The sequence below is a fragment of the Arachis ipaensis genome, chromosome B4, assembly GCF_059453495.1.
Source record: "Arachis ipaensis isolate K30076 ecotype BB chromosome B4, ASM5945349v1, whole genome shotgun sequence".
NCBI classification, from domain to species: Eukaryota; Viridiplantae; Streptophyta; class Magnoliopsida; order Fabales; family Fabaceae; genus Arachis; species Arachis ipaensis.
The window spans coordinates 7,192,868-7,216,312 of NC_142439.1; the positions used below are offsets into that span (position 1 = coordinate 7,192,868).

Sequence of the window (23,445 nt, forward strand, 5' to 3'; positions counted from 1 at the left end):
AAGACCCTTGTTAGGATAAAATTAGTGGAGAAATGATTTTGCTTTTTAAAAGTAAGTATTTAACTTTATATTTGATGAATAAAAAAATACGTTATTATATTTTTTATTTTTAAAAATTAGTGATATTTTTAAAAGGATCTATAAATATAATTTTTAAATATAGTTTATGTTTTTTAAATAAAAAACTTAATAGAATTTTATATTTATTCTTATTTTAAAAATTACAAATTTACCTAACTTACATTTAATAAGACCATTGTAATAATGGATTACACAATATATCTTGAGTAATGTTAAAGTTTTGTCTTAGGTAAAAGAAAAAGAACTTAACGATAATTTGGTAAGAGCGAAAAGATTATTAGAATACAGTTTTGAGAGCTTTTTAGATGAATTCTAATTTATTAGGATAATAAATCACATTTATATGAGATATAATTTTTTCTTATATACAAATTATAATAAATTTAATTAATAGTTAATTATTTGTACTATATAACTAACTATTTATTATGCATTACTAAGCTAATTTTTTAATTGACTAACAAATCTAAGTAACCTAGCTTGTTAACTGAATTCTATTATATTATCAAGGAGTTAACATTTCTATTCCCCAACATTCCCCTTAAACTTGGCGTGTGAAAATCTATTAAGCCAAGTTTGGAATAAAAGGTTGAAAAAGGTCATGGAACAAGTGATTTGGTAAGTACATCGGCAGTTTGATTTGCTGAATATATTGGCAGAAGTTTAAGAACACCTTCTTGAATCTTGTCACGAACCACATGACAATCAATGTCTATATGTTTGGTTCTTTCGTGAAAAATTGGATTTGTGACAATATAGAGAGCTGCTTGGTTGTCACAATACAAAGTGATTGGTTTTTCTTGTTGAATTTTGAAATTATTGAGGATATAAGTTACCCACAAACCTTCACGAGTGGTTGCTGCCAAAGCTTGATACTCTGAATATGCGTAGGAGCAAAAAAGCCAGAGCTCGATACTTTGTCTCTGCGGAGGAGCAAGAAACAGTAGTTTGCTTTTTTCTTTTCCAGGAGATTAGGGCTGATCCGAGGAAGAAGCAGTAACCTGTCATGGATCTCCTCGAATCCAGACACGTCCTCCAATCTGAATCTGAGTAACCGGTGAGTTTAGAATTTGATTGAGCTGGGAAGTAAACTCCCTTAGTCGAAGCTTGTTTGAGGTATCTAAGGATGTGTAGGGCAGCCTTAAAATGAGCATTTATTGTACAATCTAGGTATTAACTCAATTTGCTAACAGCGAAACAAATGTCAAGCCTAGTGTTTGTGAGATATATGAGTTAGCCAATTAATATTTGATAAGGTTGGAGATCATCCAAAGGAAGCTCTAGTGACTTCGAGAGAGTTGGTGTGTAGTTCATGAGAGTGGCAGCTGGTCTTGCATCTAGTAATCAATACTCCTTTAATAAATCTAAGGTGTATTTCCGTTGATATAATGAAATTCTTTGGCTGTTTCGAGCCACCTCTACCCCAAAAGAACTTTAGTTTCTCAATATCCTTAATTTTAAATTTTTCATCCAGCAACTTCTTCACAAATTCGATCTCTTGCATATCATCCCTAGCCAATATTAAATCTTCAACGTACACCAATATTGATATAAAGTCAGAACCTGAATTCTTGGTAAACAACAAATGGTCAGTCTTTGACTGCGTGTAACTTAAACTGAGGAGTTAGAATATAGTTTGGAATTCCATTGCCTCGATGCCTGCTGCAACCTATAAAAGGACTTCTCAAGTTTGCAAACCATGCCATAGGGGCTTCAAGGCCTGGTGGGAGGTTTCGTGTAAACGTTCTCTAGTAAATCACCATGCAGAAACACAGTAATAACATCTAGTTGGTGAACGTGCCAATGCTTTTTAACTGCCAAAGCCAGCATGATGCACAGTGTGGCCATGTTAATCATAGGGCTGAACGTGTCGAAATAATCGAAGCCTTAAACTTGAGTAAAACCTTTAACTACAAGTCGGTCCTTGCGCCTTTCAATGGTGCCATCCGCTTTGAACTTTATCTTGAATACCCACTTGCAGTCGATCGCTTTCTTTCCGGGTGGAAGTTTAGTCAGTTTCCAAGTCTTATTTCCCTCTAATGCATCAAGTTCGGTTTTGATTGAGGCTGGTGCTCGTCTTTGCAGCTTGTGATTGAAACGACGAGAATTGTGCCATTATTTTCGCAAACTTCTAAAAATCTGACACGGTAAATTCTTGATTCTCTGGATTTGTTTGATCCATCGTTCTTTTCCGTGTGTTTGTCAAAATTGGGCTTGAACCACAGTATCAGAATTTATGAAGCAATTAAACCTTGAATGGTGGAAGGTACTCACGGATCTTTGCAATCGTCTATGCTCACCGTACCATGATGAAGTTTTGTATCAGGTAGCAGAAAAAGAACTTGATAATGATTTGGTGAAAGCGAAGAGATTGTTAAAGCAGAATTTTGAGAACTTCTTAGATAAATTCTAATTTATTAAAATAATAAATCACACTTACATCATATACAAGCTTTCCTTATATATAAGCTTAACTAATAGCTAATTATCTGCATTACTAAGCTAATTTTTCTAAGTGACTAATAAATACAAATTACTTAGCTTACTAATTGAATTCTATTATATTATCAAGGTGCTAACAATTTTATTCCACAACAAGTAAAAGTCTTAACATATTAAATTAATGAGTGTCTTTATATTATATATTTTATTTAATTCATTCTCAAATATCTCAATCGTTATTAACGAAGACTTCGTTCGATTAACTAAAAAAGTTTAAGTTTTTATTAGTAAAAAATAATCTTCCTATATATAATAGGAGACTAGTGGCTGGTTTGGTGCTCGACAAGTAGTGGATCTATTCACTTGACACGTGTTGGGTCATATAGTAAAGAAAAAAAAATATACATTCACTAATAGATTCCAACAAAAAAAACCATGAGGATACAGTAAAGATTTATATCTTCCTCTCTTTTGTACTCGCTTTCCATCAGTCTTATATAAAAGGCTGAAGGAAGAATAGTATGCACAAATCATTCTCACAAGTAAACAAAAAAAAGGAGAAAATGTCTCAAACCTTTGATTACCTGACTGATTTAAATGCAAGAAAACTACAATGGAATTTCAAAGTATATATAATAAGGGTGTGGGAACTCCTTAACAGATATAATGAGAGAGAAGTTGGCACCATTGAAGTGATTATTCAAGATAGTCAGATAAATACATTCATTCTATTCAAATTTCAAAATTTGTATTGATATAAGCAAGTTCTAAATATATTCAAAACACTGCAGGGCACTAGGTTGCAAGTTTCAATCCCTAAATCCTTGGTGAGCAAGTGGCGGGGTGTCTTGGTTCAGTTTCAAATGTATATTATGACCAACTTCGTTGTTGTTGACAACCAAAAGGGTAACATATCAAGAGGGAAGTATTTATTATTCTTCAGTCATAGGACAATCGTCAGTCATGTCGAGAATCCCAGTTTTCTGCTAAATGCTTTCCGATTCAAAACCATCCGTGAGTTACTATATGCTGAGAGGATCGATGACTCTGCATTGTTTGGTAAGTTGGTTTTATTAAATAGTTGTTCAACTTCTTTCATATTCAAATGCATTGTATAGCTATGGTTCTCTCAAATGTATGTTTTATTCTTTTTAGACATGATTGGTGAAGTAGTTGGTAAAGAAGATCCAAAAGAGTTTATCACCAGCAAAGGAAAGGAGACTAAACGACTGGCTATTATCTTGAAGGGCCTCAAGTATGTACATTCAACACTATAACAACTATATTGCTGTGTGTATAAAGAAATTTCGGTTTTTAAAGAGTTAATGTGATGTCTTTTATATTTATAATGTTTCAGAAACAATAGGATTGGGTGCACTATATTTGGTGAAATGGTTGACCAGCTACTTCAACACATGCAAGATGGAAGGGTTGAGCCACTAATAGTTGTGGTCCAGTATTTTAAGGCAACGAGATGGAATGGCAAGACATCTATCCAAAGCCATTTTGACATGTCACAGCTGCACATAGACCCGACCTTAAAGATGTTGCTGAATTTAGGAGTAGGTGAGTTGATTCTATCTTATATAATCATTAAAATGGCTTGATTTTATAATTTGTATGAAAATGTTGTGATCTATATGTATATTTGTTGATGAAGTTGATGATCCTTTTGAACTAATGTGTAGGCTGCTTGGCGGTGAACCATCATCCTCTGTGAGGATTAGTCAAGTTCCATAAAAAACAGCTTGGTCAGGGGCTGAAGAGCTCAAACAAGGTGCTGTGTCAGTGAAAATAGTTGAAGAAGTTCTTATCCAATATGAGGTAATCACAGTTATGTTTTTGTGAATGTTTTTTTTCCAATGTCTATTTGGATTGGTTGTTGATGCAAAAGTAATCAACATTTTAATATGGCTTAATAGGAAGGTCCAGCTTGGATTGCTGCAACCATTGTTGCGATTAATGTTACAAAGGATGATTGGTTCTATAAATCATGTAGAAAATGTCCAAAGAAAGTAGAAATTCCTATTGAAAACAGATATGAATGTGGGAAGTGTGGCCATACACATGGATCTACAGCCCTAAGGTTCTTTTGTATAATATTTGTATGGAACTTTTTAAATAAACTACATGTTCATTTGTATTTTGTTTGTATTATAGGTTCAAAGTCGAGGTGATGGTTTTTGACAGAACCAGTAGCATCTGCTTGCTACTGTGGGACAAGGAAACAAGTATGCTTTGTGGGAAGAGAGCTGAACAGATTATGGAAGACCATGTAAGCACCTATTGTTATTCTTAGGAATTACTATCTATAAGCTATATAGTAAGAGTGAAGTGTTGTTTTATTTGTTTACAGGTTATAATGGGAGATGAATATCCCAAAACACTTGATAACATGATGGACAAAAGAGTCCTTTTCAAGATAAATATCAAAGAAGCCAACATTAATCAGTTTGATCATGTGTACATAGTTATGAAAATTTGTGATGATGAGGATATCATTGACAAAAATCTTCCCAAAGAGTTGTTTACTAATCTTCCGAGTAATGTCAGTGTAAGTTCTCTAAACGATTGAGTGCTACCAATAAGCGTATATTCTTATACATGGTCAATTCACTGTAACATCTAAGCAGAACAATTCATTCCCTAAACACAGGAAAATGGCTGCAACAACTATTTGGAAATTTCAGGAAATGTGGCTAATCTTAAAACTGATTGTGATATTGAGTCTTCTATGGTATGTTCAAAATATCTATTTTCTTTTATGTTGTTACAAACAAGTGCAGATTTCTTGACAACTTTTAAGATGATAGTTTAACCTAATAGTTGTCTCTTATTTATGTGCTATAGGATGTCGTGGAGGAGTGCATCTCATCCCTCAAGTACCAAACACCATCTAAAAGAATTACCAATGTATTGAAGAATTCTTCCCCAAGTCTGGATGAACATGAGGAAGAAGGCCAGCTGTCAACCAACAGGTTTAGCAGGCAGATGGGAAATAGACAGAAATGTGTTAACCTTGATGCAGATATATGAGTAGTTGAAAATTGGGTTTATATTTTGAGTAGTAAAAGAAACTCTATTGCAATCACCTAATTATGTGTTTTAATTGTATGACTTTGTTATTATCTTTCTATAATGTGAGACTTTGTTAGTCCGGTGGCATTCAATTTATGATGAACTTACCTTAGAAATTTGATTGATTCCTAATATGATTTCTAGATAGTTAACTTTGTTTTGACATGGTTAGTAGCTACCTACATACACTCATTAAAAGAATTGTTTTTAGTAAGAATTCTTCTTAATGAATTTAATCATCTAATGTATGCTTTGGCTTATATCGGTAGTTACACTAACTAAAATTGTTTCACATAGTCGGAAATAAATCATGTACACATCAGAGTAAAAAGAAGTATGCATTCACCATGAAATTCTGATATATACTGTACAACTACTTAGTTAAGCATGAAATATGTATGAAATGCTAGATATTACAAAATAATAATTTATAAAATAAGTATGAAAAGCTACTATATAGATCGTGATTGAGTTGAAATAGTATAACACATGATATTGGACCAAAACCTATATAAGGATAAAAAAATCAGTTAAATACAATTATATTCTTATCTTACAACACTAATAGAATTTAATAGAAAAAATGGCCAGGTGGAATAGAAAGCAATATCCAGCTCAAATACGTAAACCAAACATTTGTGATGGACTATGTTACGAAAATTTTTATCCGTGAAAAGAGACATAATTCAGTTTCATAATGAATTTCTATGTACTTTTACTAAAGTGGGTTCACTGAATATAGTTTGAGTTGTACCCAAGTGATTAAATATTTTGTTTGTTTAATCAATATTGTAAAAATATTAGAAGAAATAAATATGCCAAAAATTAGAACACAGTGAAAAGTGAACTTTACGAACTTATTTGTTAGGGATGCTGACAAATAAATAATTTGATCTAAGCTATTTAATATACTAACTTGGTAGTGGAAGTGAAATTTTTGAAAGGAAAACTATCTATATTGACATGTAAGGTTAAATTTAACCCGATTTTAAAACAATGAATATAAATATTTAAAATGTAACTATCAGAATTTTATTATCACTGAAGAAATTTGTCGATCACATGAGTAATTTCAATTTATGGTATAAGAGATATTACATGAGGTATATACCCTGAAATTTTTCCTGGGCTATAGACATAGTATACAACAAAAAAGGATAAGTTTATTTCAAGCATTTCCTGTGTACATTACGTGAAGTAGAAGGGTCAAAACATGTAAAAACATGTTAAACCAGATACAACGAAGGGATGCATGATGAATACTCTGAAGATTTTCCTGGGCTATAGACGCAATATAGATAATAAAAGATAAATTTATTAATTGTTATTATAATCAGATCCTCCCTGTGTACATTGCATGAAGAAGAAGCATCTTTACTATGTACAAAAACTTAACAAAGCAGTGTTAGATGAGGTAACCGATGTACATGTTTTGAGTATACGTTGCCATATATTACTAACAAATAACACTACAGATTAAAGTAATATTGTTGATAGCACTTTTAGCGTTTAAAAAACGTCAACTAAGACAATCTACCACTGATCCTATTGTCAATAATCGGATAGCTTTTAATGGGATGTGATAGTTGTGTAAAGTGTAATTGCTTTTTCAATGAACAATGCTATCTTGATAGATTTTACATAGTAAGTATATATTATTCGAAGTTTTCAATGCTTGGAATTTATCTAAAAGGATGAATGTCAAATAAAGTCAACCCCTATTAGTGGCATATCTTAGGTTCAGAAGGTAATCACGCAATGCTATATGACCCAGTAGTTAATTTATTTTTGTTAAAATAACTTTCTCAGACTAATATAAAATGTTACACATTAAATAAATTATGTGTTTAAAAGTTTTGTATTTATCATTTATCTATCATCCATCACAACTCACAAGGACCAACTAAATAAATACTAAGCTTGGATAGATATGGTCAGAATCATAGGGATTTATATACTTTTTTAAATACCAAGTATTTTCAAAATCATAACAAAATTGGTATTTTCAAGTTGGTCTTTTTCAATCGTTGCATAAAAGTGCAATGTTTAGAAATAACGTTTACTTGCGTATGACGAAAGCTTAAGCACATACATAAATGTATATAGACAAAGAGAGTAGAAGGCTAATGATACAAAATAATCAAGCTCTAACCTCAGCCTGCGAAGCTGAAGCTAAGCCGGAGAATATTTATATACATACAAATAGAGGTCCGAGTCCCAAAGTACACAAAAGAAATCCTAGTTCTCCATAAACCTCTAGGAGGTACAAAAGTAAAACAAGTCTATAGGAGAGTTCTATACATGAGCATATATCTAAACAGAACAAAACATAATATTCCAAAAGTCCAACCTCGCTGCAGAAAACTCTAGACGCCTAATGAGGTGCCTCTCAACCTGTATCTGAAAAACACAAATATCCGTATGGAATGAGAACCAGAGGTTCTCAGCATAGTAATGGTGCTACACATAATTAATACATAAGGTCCCGAAAAAGCCAGAAGCATTCCTAGAACTTCCAACATTTGATTCAATCTTATAAAACACAACTAAACTAAAAATTTAGGCGACTAACTAAGGACCTTCCTTCTAACTAACACTCCCCTTTCCAATTCCTTTGGACCTCCCAACTGCCATTGGAATTATTTGTTTTCAAACACAGATATTACATGCAAAGAAATCACAATTAGAATACAGATACAATAGATAAACAGGTAGCAAGTAGTTTATGAGATCAGTTAGGCATTTCAAATAAAGCACATCAAACAAACACATAAATGCATATAATGTATGCATGTCCTATGGCTGATGAGTCTCATCTATCGGTTATACAGCCAATCCGACGTAACACCCTACCACACTGAGCTTTACGCTTAAGTCGTAAAATAGAGGTGATGTAGTATTACAACCTCTAAAATAATATGTGTGTGTGTGTGTGTGTGTGTGTGTGTGTGTGTATAATAATTGAAAAAACGTAGTATATGAGGAGCCTTAAAGGATAGGTAAAACAAAAATCGCGAAATTAAAAGCGCAATGCTCAAGAATAGGATTACTTGCGTATGAAAAAAGCTAACGTTTATAACATATATATACAGAAAACGAGAATAGAGAGTCAAGAGTACAAAATAACAAGCTCATAACTCAGCCTGCGAAGCTAAGGCTGGCTGGAGAATATTTACATACATAGATATGAAACCCACAACCCAAAATATACAAAAGAAACCTTAGTTCTCCATACACCTCTAAGAGGTACAAAAGTAAAACAAGTCATTAGGAAAGTTCTATACATATGGTCATATATAAACAGTACACAAAATAATGTCCCAAAAATTTACTTCGCTGCAGAACTCCAGACGCCTAACGAGGTGCCTCTCGACCTGCATCTGAAAAATACAAATATCCGTATAGAATGAGAACCGGGGATTCTCAGCTTGGTAAAGGTGCCGCATACATAAGATATAAGGTCCTGGATAGCCAGAGGCAATCCTAGAACGTCGATACTCAAGTTATAAAGCTTAAAGAGCCTAAGGTTCTAAACCTAATAAGAGCCTAACTAAAACCCTCAATTTCTCCACCTTTCCTCCGATCCTCCATCTCTGGTAAAACCGCATAGACAAACAAGCAAACAATTGGCAAACATAGGTAGAAAACAAGTAATGCAAATAGCATATTAAATTCATTTAGGCATTCCCAATTAATGCACAAGCAAGCAATGCAAACAATATGCATATGATGTATGCCTATCCTATGGCTGATGAGTCTCATCTGTCAGTTATAAAGCCAACCCGACAAGTCCGGCTACTAAACCCTGGACTGTCCCCCGTCGCGCATCCCCAAGAGTCTATGTATAGATTTTTCTCATATATAAAATATGCTCATTGGGGGTATCCTTCCTGGGAATTTATACGTGCCCGGTCACCCTTACGACGTAGGGTCAACAGAGTATCGAGTCTCGACCTGGAACACGTGGTAGCAAGCCACGGTACTTTATCCAGGAAAACTCGTATCTCAGATACAATTGAGTGCATATGCCACATCAACATTCATAATCATTGCACAATTATTCATTATATCCATGACATCACATATGCTTCACTTCTTTGCACTTTTCATACATAATTCATCATTTTTCAACCATATTTTACATCCCCAAGTTACCACATTTTCCTAACTTCATCTAATTACTAGGCATACCAGTAAGATATAAGGCCAAAAGAGTAAAAATAGAGGTTTAGAGGTTCGAAATTAGGTTTTAAAACACAAAAATTAATTTTGCTGAAAACAGGGGTCACACGTACACGTGGACGTACATTTTTCCCTGCTCGCGTACGCAAGCACCAAGATTGCATACGCGAGATGCCCAAACCGGAAAAGTTGGTCGCGTCGCGTGCAGGTGGTCGCGTACGCAACCCCTCAAAAATCACTGCTCACATACGCAAGCACCCTGCTCGTGTACGCAAGATGCCAAACCCGAAAGGATTGGTCGCGTACGCAAGATATGTAGAATGGCAAAAATGCTGAATGCTGCAGAATTTTAGTTTTTGCACTCCGAACTTTCGACGCGCGTAACTTTTTTGTTTTAAAACATTTTTCATCCGTTTTTCAAATGGCATGAACTTCACAAACCCAATTTTCATATGAAAAAAATTTGAAACAATTTGGAAGTCCGGAAGTCGAATTGTGGCTCACCGAAGTTCGGTCAAAAATAAGATTTTCATAAAAGTTCATAAACCTCTATTTTCACCAAAATCAACTCAATACCAACACTTCAATGATACAAATAGCACCATAACACACCATTTATAGCACCAAAATCTCCACATCCAACCACAATCAACCATACCTCAATATTACACAATCTCATACATAAATTCCTCAATTAACCAACAAGATCATCAATAATTCATCACATATACATATTTATTACTATCAACTTGTCAATCATCATTAAATAATAAATTAGTATTCTATTTCCATCACCATCATCAATCACTAAACTAATGCTCAACCTATTTCAACAATTATCATCAAGGCACTAAATAATTAACATAGTCATGCATTTTCACTTATTCTATGGTCATCTAGCCTAAGTTTTCACAAGACATTATATATTAAATACGAGAAACCAAAACCATACCTTAGCCGATTTCTTCGTATAACCTAAGGCAACACAAATAGGCAAGATCTCAAACTTCACCACCAAAATTCAACAACTTGTACCAACTCCAAGATTCCAATTAAGCTTCCAATATTTTCAATTTGCTTCATATCACATATATATACACACCTAACACATTTTATCACATATACATACCCAAAATTCAATACCCAATACATATAATCAATGAATTAACTAGGGTTCTAGGATCCTCACCTTACTTAAGCACCAACGAAGCAAGGTTGAGCGTTTTCCTCAAGTTAATCGGATCCTGTAACATGAAAGAATCAAAATCTCACACCCACTCTATTCAATTTTCGAAAATTAGGGGAAAGTGAGGCTGAGAGAGAAATGAAGGTTTCTTACCAAATTATGCACCGGGCTTTGTAGAGCTCAACGACGTGGATGCGTGGCCGCAAACGATGTGGTGATCGGAGCTCAGAGTAACATGACATGGTGATTTAAGGTGGAGCAAGGGTTTTGAAACCTCACTTCTTCCTCCCTTATGTTTTGGAACGTGAATGATGAAATGGGGGAAGGAAATGAGCTGAAGCTCATTAGTTAGTGAAGTGTGGGTTAGGCCTTGGGCCCAATACGAGTCTGGTTTGCCCGGTTCGGCCCAATTTTGGGTCAAATTCTTATTTTAATTAGCTCTATCTTATTAAGCTATAAAATTCACATTTCTAATTTTTTTTATTAAAAATTAATTTATTGATTATTTATTCGTTAATTTTACGGGATTTACACCCGACATGTCCTGGTGGTTAACCATTGGACAGTCCCTCTGTGTGCGCATCCCCAAACTCAAAAATAATATTCTATAGAGTCAAACTCCAAGCTCAAATATAATATTTCGTGGATTCAAACTCCAAACTCAATAATATTCCATGAAAAAATCCCAACCTCAAATTTATATATATGCATGCCTCGGGAGAACCCGGGAAGTTAAAGTGTCCGGTCACATTTTGCGACAGAGGGTTAACAATTAATCTCAAAATATACAAGCCACATAATAATCTATTTTCTTTTTTAAAATAACACTTCAAATCAAATCTTTAATTTTTATAGAAATTTCGACAGCATCTCCTTTAAAACTCAAGCTTCTGCCACCCTTCAAGGGTCCCAACCACAAAACCAAACACCTCTCAGTCATTCAAATCATTTCCAGTATCAAATTATTTCAAAATTAAACCAATTTCAATATTAAATCTTTTTCCAAAATCAACCAACTCCAATAACAAATCGCTTACAAAATCAAACCACACATCTCTCAACCAATCCATTCAATTCAATTTCACAAACTCACCATCGATCCTCAACACATCAACAATCTTCATTATTTTTGTATACTTATCAAAGACATAATCCAACACATACAAATTCATTAATCCTTTATACACACATCATATGCCATATACATAATCCATCAATAATTTATTCTGTTCATTCCTATCTTAAGGTCTTCTAGCCTAAGTTTTCACGTGACATTAATATTAACTACAAGAAACTAAAATCATACCTTGGCCGATTCCTTGAAAAACCTAAAAACGTCACAATTGACCACCATTCCACAAAATCCAAGGCTCTAAACCTCTCTAAACAGAAAATTCAGCAACCAAGTTCCAAAGCTCAAGCCTCTAACTCTATAAATTTGCCACCAAGACATATAATTCAATCTAATATCATATAAACACTACTAAATCAACATAGGGTTTGCCATATACACAATTTCACATGGGTTAAAGATATCTCGCCTTACCAACGGGAAATTGGAACAAGACCTAGCAAGTCCACGAAACTAATTCGACCCTAAACACTGAAATTACACAATTTCTCAACACTAAACTCAATAACTTTCAAAATTAAGGGATGACCTGTTGGGAGTAAGAATGAGGCTTACCTATAAAATTGTTAGATGGGTCTTGTAGAGCTTGTCGCGGTGGCCGCGTGGCCACAAACGGTGCAGCGATCGGAGTTCCAGATTGAGAGTTATGGTGAATTGAAATTGGAGCAAAAGTTTGCTCTTCTTTCTCCCCCTTTCCTTGTGTTTTCAGCATGTGTGTTTATGAATGGGAAAGAGAAGTGGCTGATGCCATTTTATTTAGTGGATTGGTAAATCTCTTTCCATCAATATAATAATTGTAGATAGTTGACCTCTTAATATAGAGATATGACCTTCTCATGTGATAATACTTGAAGCTAAAGTAGATATAATTTTTGCATAAAAAAGTGAATAAGATTGATAAAGACAAAAATCTCTCAGGAGTAGAATATTCCAAATATATCTCATAGGAACTACATTCAAGATGAATTAGTTATTCACAAAATAAGAATATATATATATTTATTATGACTACATATAAGTAATAAAGATAGAAACACAAAATTATAAAATAAAATTAAAGGAGGTAGATATGTGTCACATTATGTCTTATATCCACTAAAGCAACTCAATGAAATATTAGTACAGTATTAGATCAGCAATATAGGATGAATGCATTCTAATCATTTTTTCAAGTTGTATATATTTAAAATAAATTGTTAATTCTACAATATTAGGGTAAAATTCATGATATAACTTTCATGTGAACACATAATAGCTACACGAGCATATAGTCATCTATTCGCCCATTTCATAATTTATTTTATTATACAGACGGAGAAAATGTCAGCTGATATTATTTTGTAAAAAATTAAACAACTATAAAATCGAAACTTATAAAAATATTATGTTGGATTCCAAATGGATCTACTGAAGACTTTTTAACCGTTGAACATGGCTTGAAAATATTATTTCTTGTAAAAAAATTGCTTAGATAGTTCATCTTTTAATATAGTTGCAGAGTATGTTTTTGATAAAGAATTTTACTTTTTTATAGGTTTGCATAAAATCATAAATAATATTGAAAAGTGATGCTTATACTCAGAAGGAACATCAACTATAAGGATGATATAGGCACTACATTCAAGGTGCACCAATCAATCAGAACATTCATTTACTATATATATATATATATAGTAGACAATATATTAGTAGTGACAAAAGTGATTAATATATAATATAAAGTTACAAGTAATATGCTCAGATATGCCTTCTAACTACTTCGTTCATACTAAGAAGGTACAGTTAGACATTGCTATAAGAGTTATGACAGTAAATATTTCATTCATGTAGATTTTCTCCAAAATGTTCATATTTATCGTTAATAAAAAATGATAGTCAGGAGATTAATTTAAAAATAGAGCATGGTTATTTATATGAAGCTTATATCCATAATAAAAATCAAATATTTTCAAAGGATAAAATATTAGATTTTATGTATTGCATTTGCCTTTGTAATGTAGGTAAAAAATAAGTTCAGATACAAAAATGAGATATTTTAAAAGATGAATGAAACACTTTCGTAAGAATTATCGGTTATGATGTATATAGGATATTTAGCTATAAATACCATTTATGGTCTTACGGATAAATCTACCAAAAAATATATTACTAATCCTCTGTCTAGCTAAAAACCTTTTTAAAATCATTTCTAAGATGAGTGACATTACATGTAATCACCCTACTCTACGAGGCCTGTGATTTTTTATTCTTTACAATGTTCACTGACACGCATAGGTATATATATATATATATCATAGATAATAAGTTAGTAAAGGAACAACCTTAGATGTGTTACCAACTATTAACTCGATTTTTTCTTTCTCCATTGCAAAGTCACGGTTTTTCTTTTCCTTCTTTTAGTTCAACCAAACCAAGCTTCCTTTAACTGAACCAAAGTCCAAGGGAACTCTGATTAAACTCATTCCCTCTTTCCCTCTCACAACTGAATGGCACTCCAGGGAGAACCATGGTCAACTCTTCATGCAATGAATGCTGTGATGTGATGTTAAGTTAGTAAAGGAACAACCTTAGATGTGTTACCAACTATTAACTCGGTTTTTTCTTTCTCCATTGCAAAGTCACGGTTTTTCTTTTCCTTCTTCTGGTTCAACCAAACCAAGCTTCCTTTAACTGAACCAAAGCCCAAGGGAACTCTGATTAAACTCATTTCCTCTTTTCCTATCACAACCGAATGGCACTCCAGGGAGAACCATGGTCAACTCTTCATGCAATGAATGCTGTGATGTGATGTTGCAAGGAGAGGAAGCCATGAAGCCTTGCCACACCAGCTCACCTTTTCCCACCTCCAATAAATATAGATAGATAAGCCCAGCCTTTCAGTTCCCCTGGAAACCACATAAAGAGAAGAAAGGAAGCAAAAGTGGCGATTGATCAAGGAAGAGAAAGAGAAAATGTCAACAGGATCATCATCATTTGCGTACATCACCATCAAGAAGGAAGAAGAGGACCATCAAAGGAGTTGCTACCCAAAGCCAAAGAAGAAACCCTACCCTTTTTCTTTGATTCCCTTGGTATTTTTCTTGCTAGGTAGAATCAGTAACCCTGTGCTCTATTGTTCTTCCTAATTTAAAGGTTCTACCCTTGTTAAGCTTCAATTTCTTTAATTGATGACCAAACCAATCAAATTCATCCCATCACAAGAGTAAGAACTCTTTTCTTGCTCCATATGCAGCTCGACCAATTGGCCCTGTGAATTGACAAATCTTTTTAATTATGTTTATTAGGGTTTTCTGAGTAAAGATAACAAAGGAAAGACTTTGGTTTGTGAAATTCTTGAAGAAAGATAAGGGTTAGACAAATTAGATTAGTGTTATGTGCAATTGGTTGTTATAGTAATTGATGATAATGATTGTGTGTATTCTGAAGTTGTGTTGGCTGTTGGTACCAGTTGATGATGATTTATTATGTGATTGAATGATAACAAGTGCATATGGAAAATCCTGTTTTTAACATGATGCAGAAAAATAAATGTTCACTTGTGTATAAGCACTTGAAAACTTGAAAAATATTGACTCTAGATTTTTGGGGTTGTGCTAATCACTCTAGCAACTTTGGTTAGTCAAAAGAAAGATATAATTTTGGTTTTAGAAGAATTTTAGGCTTAATTATAAGGTTCGGTATGTGAGGTTGTTAAATTACTTTTAGAAGAACTTTTTGCATATTTTGCATAGAAGGTAAGGTTCAGTTTTTCACACTCCATCCTTGAGAAAAAGGCCATGAATCTTATTATGCTTCCTTCGCACAAGAGTTTGAATATGAAAGAATCTTGTATTCTTATCCCCGAACCTTACCCACTACTCTCTGGACTTTTGGAACCATTGGAGCTCTTCTTGCACTAGAGTATTATTATAATCATCAAGCAACTGTTGCTCTTTCTGACACAAATAAATGCTATCCACCACTTCCAAACGTTTTTTGTAAATAATTAATCTACTGCTCTAATTCACATTTCTTAACAAAAATGTTACCAAATACCTTCGAGTTAAACTCTAGTGAATTCTTCTGTACTTTCGAAAACTTGCCACGAATCCCTCTATTACCAGACCACCATGACTGATTCACAATATCCCTATACCTAGGATGAGTAGCCCAAACAGCAACAAATCGGAAAGGTCGATTCCTTTTAGGCTGATGACGACCTTTACAACGCACCAGTATAGGGCAATGATCAGAATGAAGCCTATTTAAAACTTCTGCATAAGCCTCTGGAAAGATAGATAACCAACTATTTTATACAGACTCAGTTAAGCTTTTTTGCCACGTCAACATAATTTTTCACCCTCCTGTACCAAGAAAACTGTCTCCCAATAGTCTTCAGATCAAACAAACCACTATCCCCTAATGAAGTAGCAAACATGTTTGCTCTTTGATAAGAAAATTGACAGCCCTTAAATTCATGAGAAAATATGACTTTATTAAAATCATCAAGAATAATCCAAGGTCTTTGAAAAACCATGGATTGTGCAACAAGATAATTCCAAAGGAGAACCCTTTTATTAAATTGAGGACTACCATAAATACCACTACACCTCCAAATTAAATTATCAGATTGAACCTCAATAGTAACACCCTGATCAAAAGCATCAATGAACTTACAACAAATACCCTTCATAGAGGATAGAAACCAAATACCCCCCTTATGCCCTTCTGCTTCCACTATACCAATAGAGTGATACCCCAACCTTTCCCAAAATAATTTTAAATGCTAAAAAGGGGAGTGAGTTTCAACCACAATAAAAAAAATAGGTCTAAATTTTCTAACAAGTTCCTTACAATGCACCCGGGCTAACTTATTAGAAGCACCCCTAATATTCCAAATAATCATATTTAAACTATTCATAAATAATAGAAACAGAATAAATAAGAACATAAGCTCTAAATAGAATCACCAACCTCAATAGGTGGTTTGTCCTGCGATACTGACACACTCTGATCTTCAATAATTGCCACCTGCGGACCCCCTAACGCTGCACCTGCCATGCTTTCATCTACTAAAGTTTTCTCCGTTGCGCCACCATTTTTATCAACTGGCGAGTTCTGCAGGGAGGAAGGCCGCGGACGCTTCCGAAGAGAAATTCCACGACGTGCAGGAGTTCTGCGCGATGGAGATGGCGCAATTTCATGTTTTTCTCGCTTCCCCATCCTAATGTCAATTGATTTGCCTCCATCACCATGCAAATTGGGCCTTGGAACCCTTCTCGAACCATACTTGACTACTTGTGTTGCTTTTCATCTTGGTCTTTCAAACCTGATGGCTGGCCCATTGTAAATTTTTTCTTACGCAACACTTCTTGCCAGCCCTCTCCATCATCCATGCATGCCTAATTAACATGACCATTAGGCATGTGAGGAGCCAATGATTACGAGAATTCTCACCCAAATCGCGAGCTTCCGATTCAGCCTCTTTTTGAATCTCATAATTGTTGTGTGGCACCAGTGTCGGGGCTTCATTATTTTTTCTATCACCAAAAGAATCACTGTTTTCTTTCAAGAACTCTTTCTCCATGCACAATGATTTATCATGCCCATACCGTGCACAAGTAGAACAAATAACTCTCGTACTCTACTTCATGGGTCATACCCTCCACTATAATATGTTTGATTATAGGCAACCCAAGATTAATTTGAACACAAGCTCGGGCATATTTTCTCTTTCTGCAAGTTTAGTGGCCAAGTCTACTTTCACCGGAACCCCTATTGCAGAAGCCATTCGCAGCATTGCTTGTTTCTGGTAGCATCAAATTGGAAGTCGCGAGACTTGAATCCATACTAACATTGATCCGAAGGATTTTCTGCACGGCCTAAAATTCACGTCCCAAGACTTTACTGCAACATAATGACCATCTATCAACCACGGGCCACCAAGAATGACTTTCTCACGATCCGTAGCAATATCAAATTTAACCAAAAAATACCAAAATCCCACATCCAACAAATCAAACCCTCATTTGATGCGTCATACTATCCGAACCTTATGCATAAGAGCCGTGCACTAGACAGCTCTTTGCCTCCTTAGTAAAACTGACATTTGGTGGACGAGAATCACCCTTCTTACCTGTCACCCCAGATAAAGACTCTACTAATGCAAAGGCAAAAGACTTTTCTGCACCAATGACCTTATCTCTAAAAAGGACCTTGAATGGCTTTTCTAAACCCTCTAAAAAAAACTCTCGTTAATACCGGATACACACCCTCCCACGCTCTCCTCCTTATCTCTTCTGATGGCATAATCATCTTTCTCACCGTATTTTACTCTCAACATTTTACCCTCAACCGCTCACTTCCGCTCTCTCATTCTCTCATTTTCTCGAATACGAAGTACATCCTCTTTCTCTACTAAAATTTATGTACTCTTTCTCTGCTAAGGTTTCTTTAATTGATATTAGTCCGTGGCAATAAAATTCTTAAATAAAAAAGCGACTAACTACGCGGATATACTCGAATAGTTTATTGAAATAATATTGACTAATGTGATGTAAGTCATTGAAAAATGATGATTGCACAATGTGCGTAGTGAAGCGTGGTAGATAGACTATAGACGCATCTAATCATCTCTCAAATCCACTAAATTAACATTTGCCGGTCCAAGTAACCCGGGGCTCAAATCACGTTCCTTACGTGTACTCTCATTCTTCGCATCATCATTTTCATCTTCTTCTTAAATCTTACGTGTGTATAAAATCGCATAAACCAAACCTTCCTTCTCATTGTTGACTAGGAAATAGGGATCACGAAAGCTTCATCTTTTTCACACCCTGCTCTACTCACTGATGGCTCTGAAATCGTTCATTGAAGTTCACCCTGACTCTCATTTCCCCATACAGAACCTACCTTACGGTGTCTTCAAGCCCCAACCAGGTTCTTCACCTCGACCCGGCGTAGCCATAGGCGACTACGTCCTTGACCTCTCTGAAATCGCTTCTGCTGCTCTCTTCCATGGTCCTCTCCTCAACAACTCTGATTGCTTCCACCAGGTTCACACAACTCTTTCTTCTCTCTCTCTCTCTCTCTCTCTCTCTCTCTCTCTCTCTCTCTCTCTCTCCAACACAGCAGAAATCTGAAATTGAAGCTTACTTTCACTGAAATCTCAAGTTTGGTTTAGTTCAAGTGGTTCGGTTATTGTTTAACTGAGCTAATTAGTTCTACTCCTTTCGGATATCGATACTAGCACTAAAGGTGCTCCCATTTTTTGGGGCTAAGATATCGTAATTTATGAGCTTTTTGCTTTGCTGTGAAACCGGAAGAAACGCAAGGAATGTATGTACCTGTTATTTAGATGAACTCTTTTGAGTTTTGACCCCATATTTTTCCGAAGATTTTTCCTTTTTTTTTTCAATTGAGAAAAAGTTTTGAACAAGGCGTAGTTTTGGAACCTCTGTAACTACTAACTACTAATTGGTTCCCATGTTGTGTTTGTAATTGAAACAGCCTAATCTAAATAAGTTTGTATCCCTTGGAAGACCAGCGTGGAAGGAAGCTCGTGCTACTCTTCAAAAGCTCCTTTCAGGTACATGTTACAACCTCAATTTGTTCTTCTTTTTTTTACTTGCTTTATTATTATTCACTCTTTGTTTGTATATTACAGCATTTTTTTATGGAAGAGGCTGATGTATCTTTTAAATAGCTGATTCTCATGTCAAAATTGTTAGGGTCTTTTTTTTTTGGCTGAAAAACAAATCTATTTTCTTTTTGTTATATGTAGCAACTGAGCCAACCTTGAGGGATAATGCTACTTTGAGGGAGAAATCACTTGTGCCTATGGTATGACACATTGTGATTCTTGTTTTGGTTATTTTACTACTTCGTGTTTGACACTTCTTACAATGGTTTTGATTTGTTGATGTATACATTTTCAGAGCCGTGTGGAATTGCTTCTTCCTGTTCAGATTGGAGACTACACCGACTTCTTTTCATCTTTGCATCACACTAAAAATTGTGGCCTCATATTTCGCGGGCCACAGAATCCTGTCCTAGAAAATTGGTATGTTCATTTGAAATGGAAGCCTTTTACAAATCAGCTAAGAGAAAAATTGTTTGTAATGGAAGAAATGAAGAATGTGAAACTTCTTTTGTAGGTATCACCTACCCGTTGCCTATCATGGACGAGCATCTTCTGTTGTTATATCTGGAACTGATATTGTTCGACCAAGGTTAGAAGTTCGGTTGCTAATTCTAACTTGGTTCTATTCCAAGTCAATGTGCTTAAGCTACTTTTTAAGATATCTGCATTTTGTCGGTCTTATGTTTTTGAAGTTATCAAATTTCGCTCCATCCAAGTTGTGTTGGTTAACATAGGAAGCTTTGTCATGCACCTAAATATAAGTAGGCTAATATAACTTTATGTCAAATGCTTTAAGAGTAATTCTCAAGTGTATATTACATGAAGATTGAGAAAATTTAAATGAAAGAACTAAGCTTCGGCTAATTTTAGTTCATACAATGTTCTAATTGCTCTGCACCCTATCTCACAATGTATGCCACTTTGTGGTAATTCCAGAGGTCAAGCTCATCCAACACCCGGATCTCCACCTTACTTTGGTCCTTCTCGAAAGCTAGATTTTGAGTTGGAAATGGTTAGCCTTTTTTCTTTGTGGATATTCTTTTGCCATTTTATGATCTAAATACATGTATATGTTGTTGTTTTGAAGATATAAAACTCTGGATTAGATATTCATCCATTTGATTCTTCCCTTTTAATTGAGCTGTCAAGGTTCTTCTGCATTACTTTTCTCTTCTAGTAAAATTCTTAGTTTTCTTACAGGCTACTATTGTTGGACCTGGAAATGATTTGGGGAAACCTGTGGATATCAACAACGCAGCAGATCATATCTTTGGTGTTGTTCTAATGAATGACTGGAGTGGTAAATATCCAATTCAATCTCTTTTTGATGTCAATTCGCGGTATAGTTGACAACAATGTGCTGGCAGCTTACTAAATTATGTTTTGCAGCTCGGGATATTCAGGCATGGGAATATATTCCTCTTGGCCCTTTTCTTGGCAAGAATTTTGGTATGAAGCTTCAATTAATTACTACTTCATATTCTTAAAGACCAACTGGGGAAAAATGGGAGTTGCATCTTGCATGTGTTATTTTTTCTAGAAGGAAAACTTTTGGTTTATAGCTGCTATTGTGTTAACCTTCCGTTACGGTCTTTGATCATCAAACATTGTGTAGGCACAACAATATCACCTTGGATTGTGACCCTAGAAGCATTAGAACCTTTTGCGTGTGAAGCCCCAAAACAGGTGAATGGTTTCTTCCTTTGGATATTAACACTGGAGGAACTGTATTTTGGGCCTCTCACTTCTAATATTCATCATATAATGATATGGCATACTATCTAATCTGTTGTGTGTGAAATGCAGGATCCTCCTCCACTTCCATATTTGACTGAAAAAGTATCTAAAAACTACGATGTCGCACTTGAGGTATTTCAGAGCACTTTTATATCCATTTGCTTGAATAGTATTCCTTCCTTTTAACATTCAGATTGAAATTGATGGTTTTCTTAGGTGATAAACCTTTTATATTATTATTCTAAATCACATAATTGTCTCCTTCCGCAAGGTTCACATTAAACCAGCTGAGCATGAGAAGCCAAGTGTGGTGACACGGAGTAATCTCAAGCACTTGTAAGAGTTTCTTTCCAATTAGCGTCAAAAATTCAGCACATTTATTTAGCTTGTTTCCCCACTGTTTAATTTTTATACCTGTCATTTTACCTCAACGCACAATTAGGCTTACTACATGACAAATGCTTATGCTGACCTGTGAAAGTTCATCCATGAAATAATTAGCGCAAATAACACGTCTCTCATACATAGTGTATATATTCACATATGTAACCCTCTTACTCTGCAGATATTGGACACTGACTCAACAGCTTGCTCACCATACCATCAACGGTTGCAATCTGAGACCAGGAGATCTCCTTGGAACTGGGACAATTAGTGGTCCTGTAAGACTTAATATCTTATGTAGTCTCGAGTTTTGATTCCTCACTGCGGGGTCTTCTTCAATCTTTTGAGTAATTGTTCCTTGACATTTGTGCGAGGAGATTCAGTTAAAATGGGTGTTCTTTATTGCAGGAGCAAGAGTCCCGTGGATGCTTGCTGGAGTTAACGTGGAATGGACAAAACACACTGTCATTGAATGGGGTAGATCGGAAATTTCTTGAAGATGGAGATGAAGTCACCTTCACTGGATATTGCAAGGTTACAAACTTACTATAGATTAAAGTGTTCTAGTTATTTTCAATATCTCTCTCTCTCTCTCTCTCTCTCTCTCTCTCTTCTTGGCTATCACTAAGTGCTTGTTCAACCGAACAAGTCCTTAGCCATCAACTCAATTTTTTTAGTTTAATAATCCAACAACATAATTTATCCCACAAAAAATAATAAATTCTGATGATCCTCTAGCATAACTCTGCTTTTATTTTGTAAAATGGAGTTTGCATAGAGAATAAGCTAAAATTCTTTGTTGCTTTGCAGGGAGACGGTTACACAATTGGGTTCGGCAAGTGCTCCGGCAGGATAATTCCATCAGCTCCCTGAGGACGCCATTTTTGTTGCATGCTTTTCTGCAGCTAAGAGTAGTTGAACTGTTGAAGATCCAAATCTGGTATGCAGCCTGGTTTTCCATTATCACGTGAATTGATGTGTGATGAAATAAGTATACACATTTCTTCAATATAATAAAACTAGTCCTAATCTTTTATCTTCCGGTCCATACTGTGGTCTGTGAATGTGATTCATTTCGCAACAGTGGACCTTATGACTTCATCTCATATTGTACTACTAGAGGGCTGCACGCCAACCCCTCAAGGCTCGTGTCTATTGTAAATGGAATAATGCCATGGTTAATTGTAATTTTTAATAAAAAATGAAAATTGTTTTCTTACAAAATGAAAATTATCAAGGGAAAAAAAATGTGCATTGCACATGTTCTTTAGAAATTTGGTAAACGATTTCCTTCTTCACTCAATTTTACTTTTTATAAAAAATTTATCTTGAATAGTTAATAGTAACTACAATGGGCTTTGTTAACCAAAAAAAAAAAAAAAAAAACACTACAATGGTCTTCGTCGCGTGTAGTCCTACTAGTCGCCGGTAGTTTTTAGTTAATTCCTTAATTTGGGTTCAAAATGTTAGCTTATTCTGCTTTATGACAGACCGGTGGGTTAGTTTGTTTGATTTTTTTTGTGAAAAATAAAATTTATTAAAATTAATAAAAAAATAATAATTAAAAAATTAAATATAAATAAAAAATAATTAAATTATAAT

The 23,445-nt window shown here is 34.7% G+C and overlaps 3 protein-coding genes across 3 annotated transcripts; all 3 read left to right on the forward strand.

Annotated features, from left to right (window-relative positions):
* The first annotated feature begins 3,395 nt into the window (after positions 1 to 3,395).
* LOC148566573 (uncharacterized) lies at positions 3,396 to 4,700 on the forward strand. The gene is made up of 6 exons (XM_088484309.1): positions 3,396 to 3,582; positions 3,679 to 3,778; positions 3,881 to 4,089; positions 4,184 to 4,254; positions 4,446 to 4,569; positions 4,684 to 4,700. The coding sequence occupies exons 1-6, from the start codon at positions 3,396 to 3,398 to the stop codon at positions 4,698 to 4,700; spliced, it is 708 nt and encodes a 235-aa protein (XP_088340435.1).
* LOC107635940 (uncharacterized) lies at positions 4,700 to 5,559 on the forward strand. The gene is made up of 4 exons (XM_016339488.2): positions 4,700 to 4,798; positions 4,880 to 5,077; positions 5,180 to 5,260; positions 5,374 to 5,559. Exons 1-4 carry the CDS (start codon positions 4,700 to 4,702, stop codon positions 5,557 to 5,559), a joined length of 564 nt encoding a protein of 187 aa, XP_016194974.2.
* Positions 5,560 to 18,676: 13,117 nt separating this feature from the next.
* Positions 18,677 to 23,067, forward strand: LOC107638686 (fumarylacetoacetase). Its single transcript, XM_016342040.3, has 14 exons — positions 18,677 to 19,135; positions 19,590 to 19,668; positions 19,864 to 19,922; positions 20,018 to 20,142; positions 20,237 to 20,311; positions 20,659 to 20,734; positions 20,923 to 21,022; positions 21,112 to 21,171; positions 21,338 to 21,408; positions 21,529 to 21,591; positions 21,731 to 21,795; positions 22,025 to 22,121; positions 22,252 to 22,377; positions 22,654 to 23,067. Exons 1-14 carry the CDS (start codon positions 18,932 to 18,934, stop codon positions 22,714 to 22,716), a joined length of 1,263 nt encoding a protein of 420 aa, XP_016197526.1. The 5' UTR covers positions 18,677 to 18,931; the 3' UTR covers positions 22,717 to 23,067.
* Positions 23,068 to 23,445: the final 378 nt, after the last annotated feature.

Excerpts from the sequence above, each read along its gene's own strand:
- LOC107635940 (XM_016339488.2), top strand. The coding sequence starts at position 4,700 with ATGGTTTTTGACAGAACCAGTAGCATCTGCTTGCTACTGTGGGACAAG. Across the intron at positions 4,799-4,879 it reads AACAGATTATGGAAGACCAT|GTTATAATGGGAGATGAATA; the intron begins GTAAGCACCTAT and ends ATTTGTTTACAG. Across the intron at positions 5,078-5,179 it reads ATCTTCCGAGTAATGTCAGT|GAAAATGGCTGCAACAACTA; the intron begins GTAAGTTCTCTA and ends CCCTAAACACAG.
- LOC107638686 (XM_016342040.3), top strand. The coding sequence starts at position 18,932 with ATGGCTCTGAAATCGTTCATTGAAGTTCACCCTGACTCTCATTTCCCC. Across the intron at positions 20,312-20,658 it reads ACTGATATTGTTCGACCAAG|AGGTCAAGCTCATCCAACAC; the intron begins GTTAGAAGTTCG and ends TGGTAATTCCAG. Across the intron at positions 21,796-22,024 it reads CGGAGTAATCTCAAGCACTT|ATATTGGACACTGACTCAAC; the intron begins GTAAGAGTTTCT and ends CTTACTCTGCAG.
- LOC148566573 (XM_088484309.1), top strand. The coding sequence starts at position 3,396 with ATGACCAACTTCGTTGTTGTTGACAACCAAAAGGGTAACATATCAAGA. Across the intron at positions 3,583-3,678 it reads CGATGACTCTGCATTGTTTG|ACATGATTGGTGAAGTAGTT; the intron begins GTAAGTTGGTTT and ends TATTCTTTTTAG. Across the intron at positions 4,090-4,183 it reads GTTGCTGAATTTAGGAGTAG|TTGATGATCCTTTTGAACTA; the intron begins GTGAGTTGATTC and ends TTGTTGATGAAG.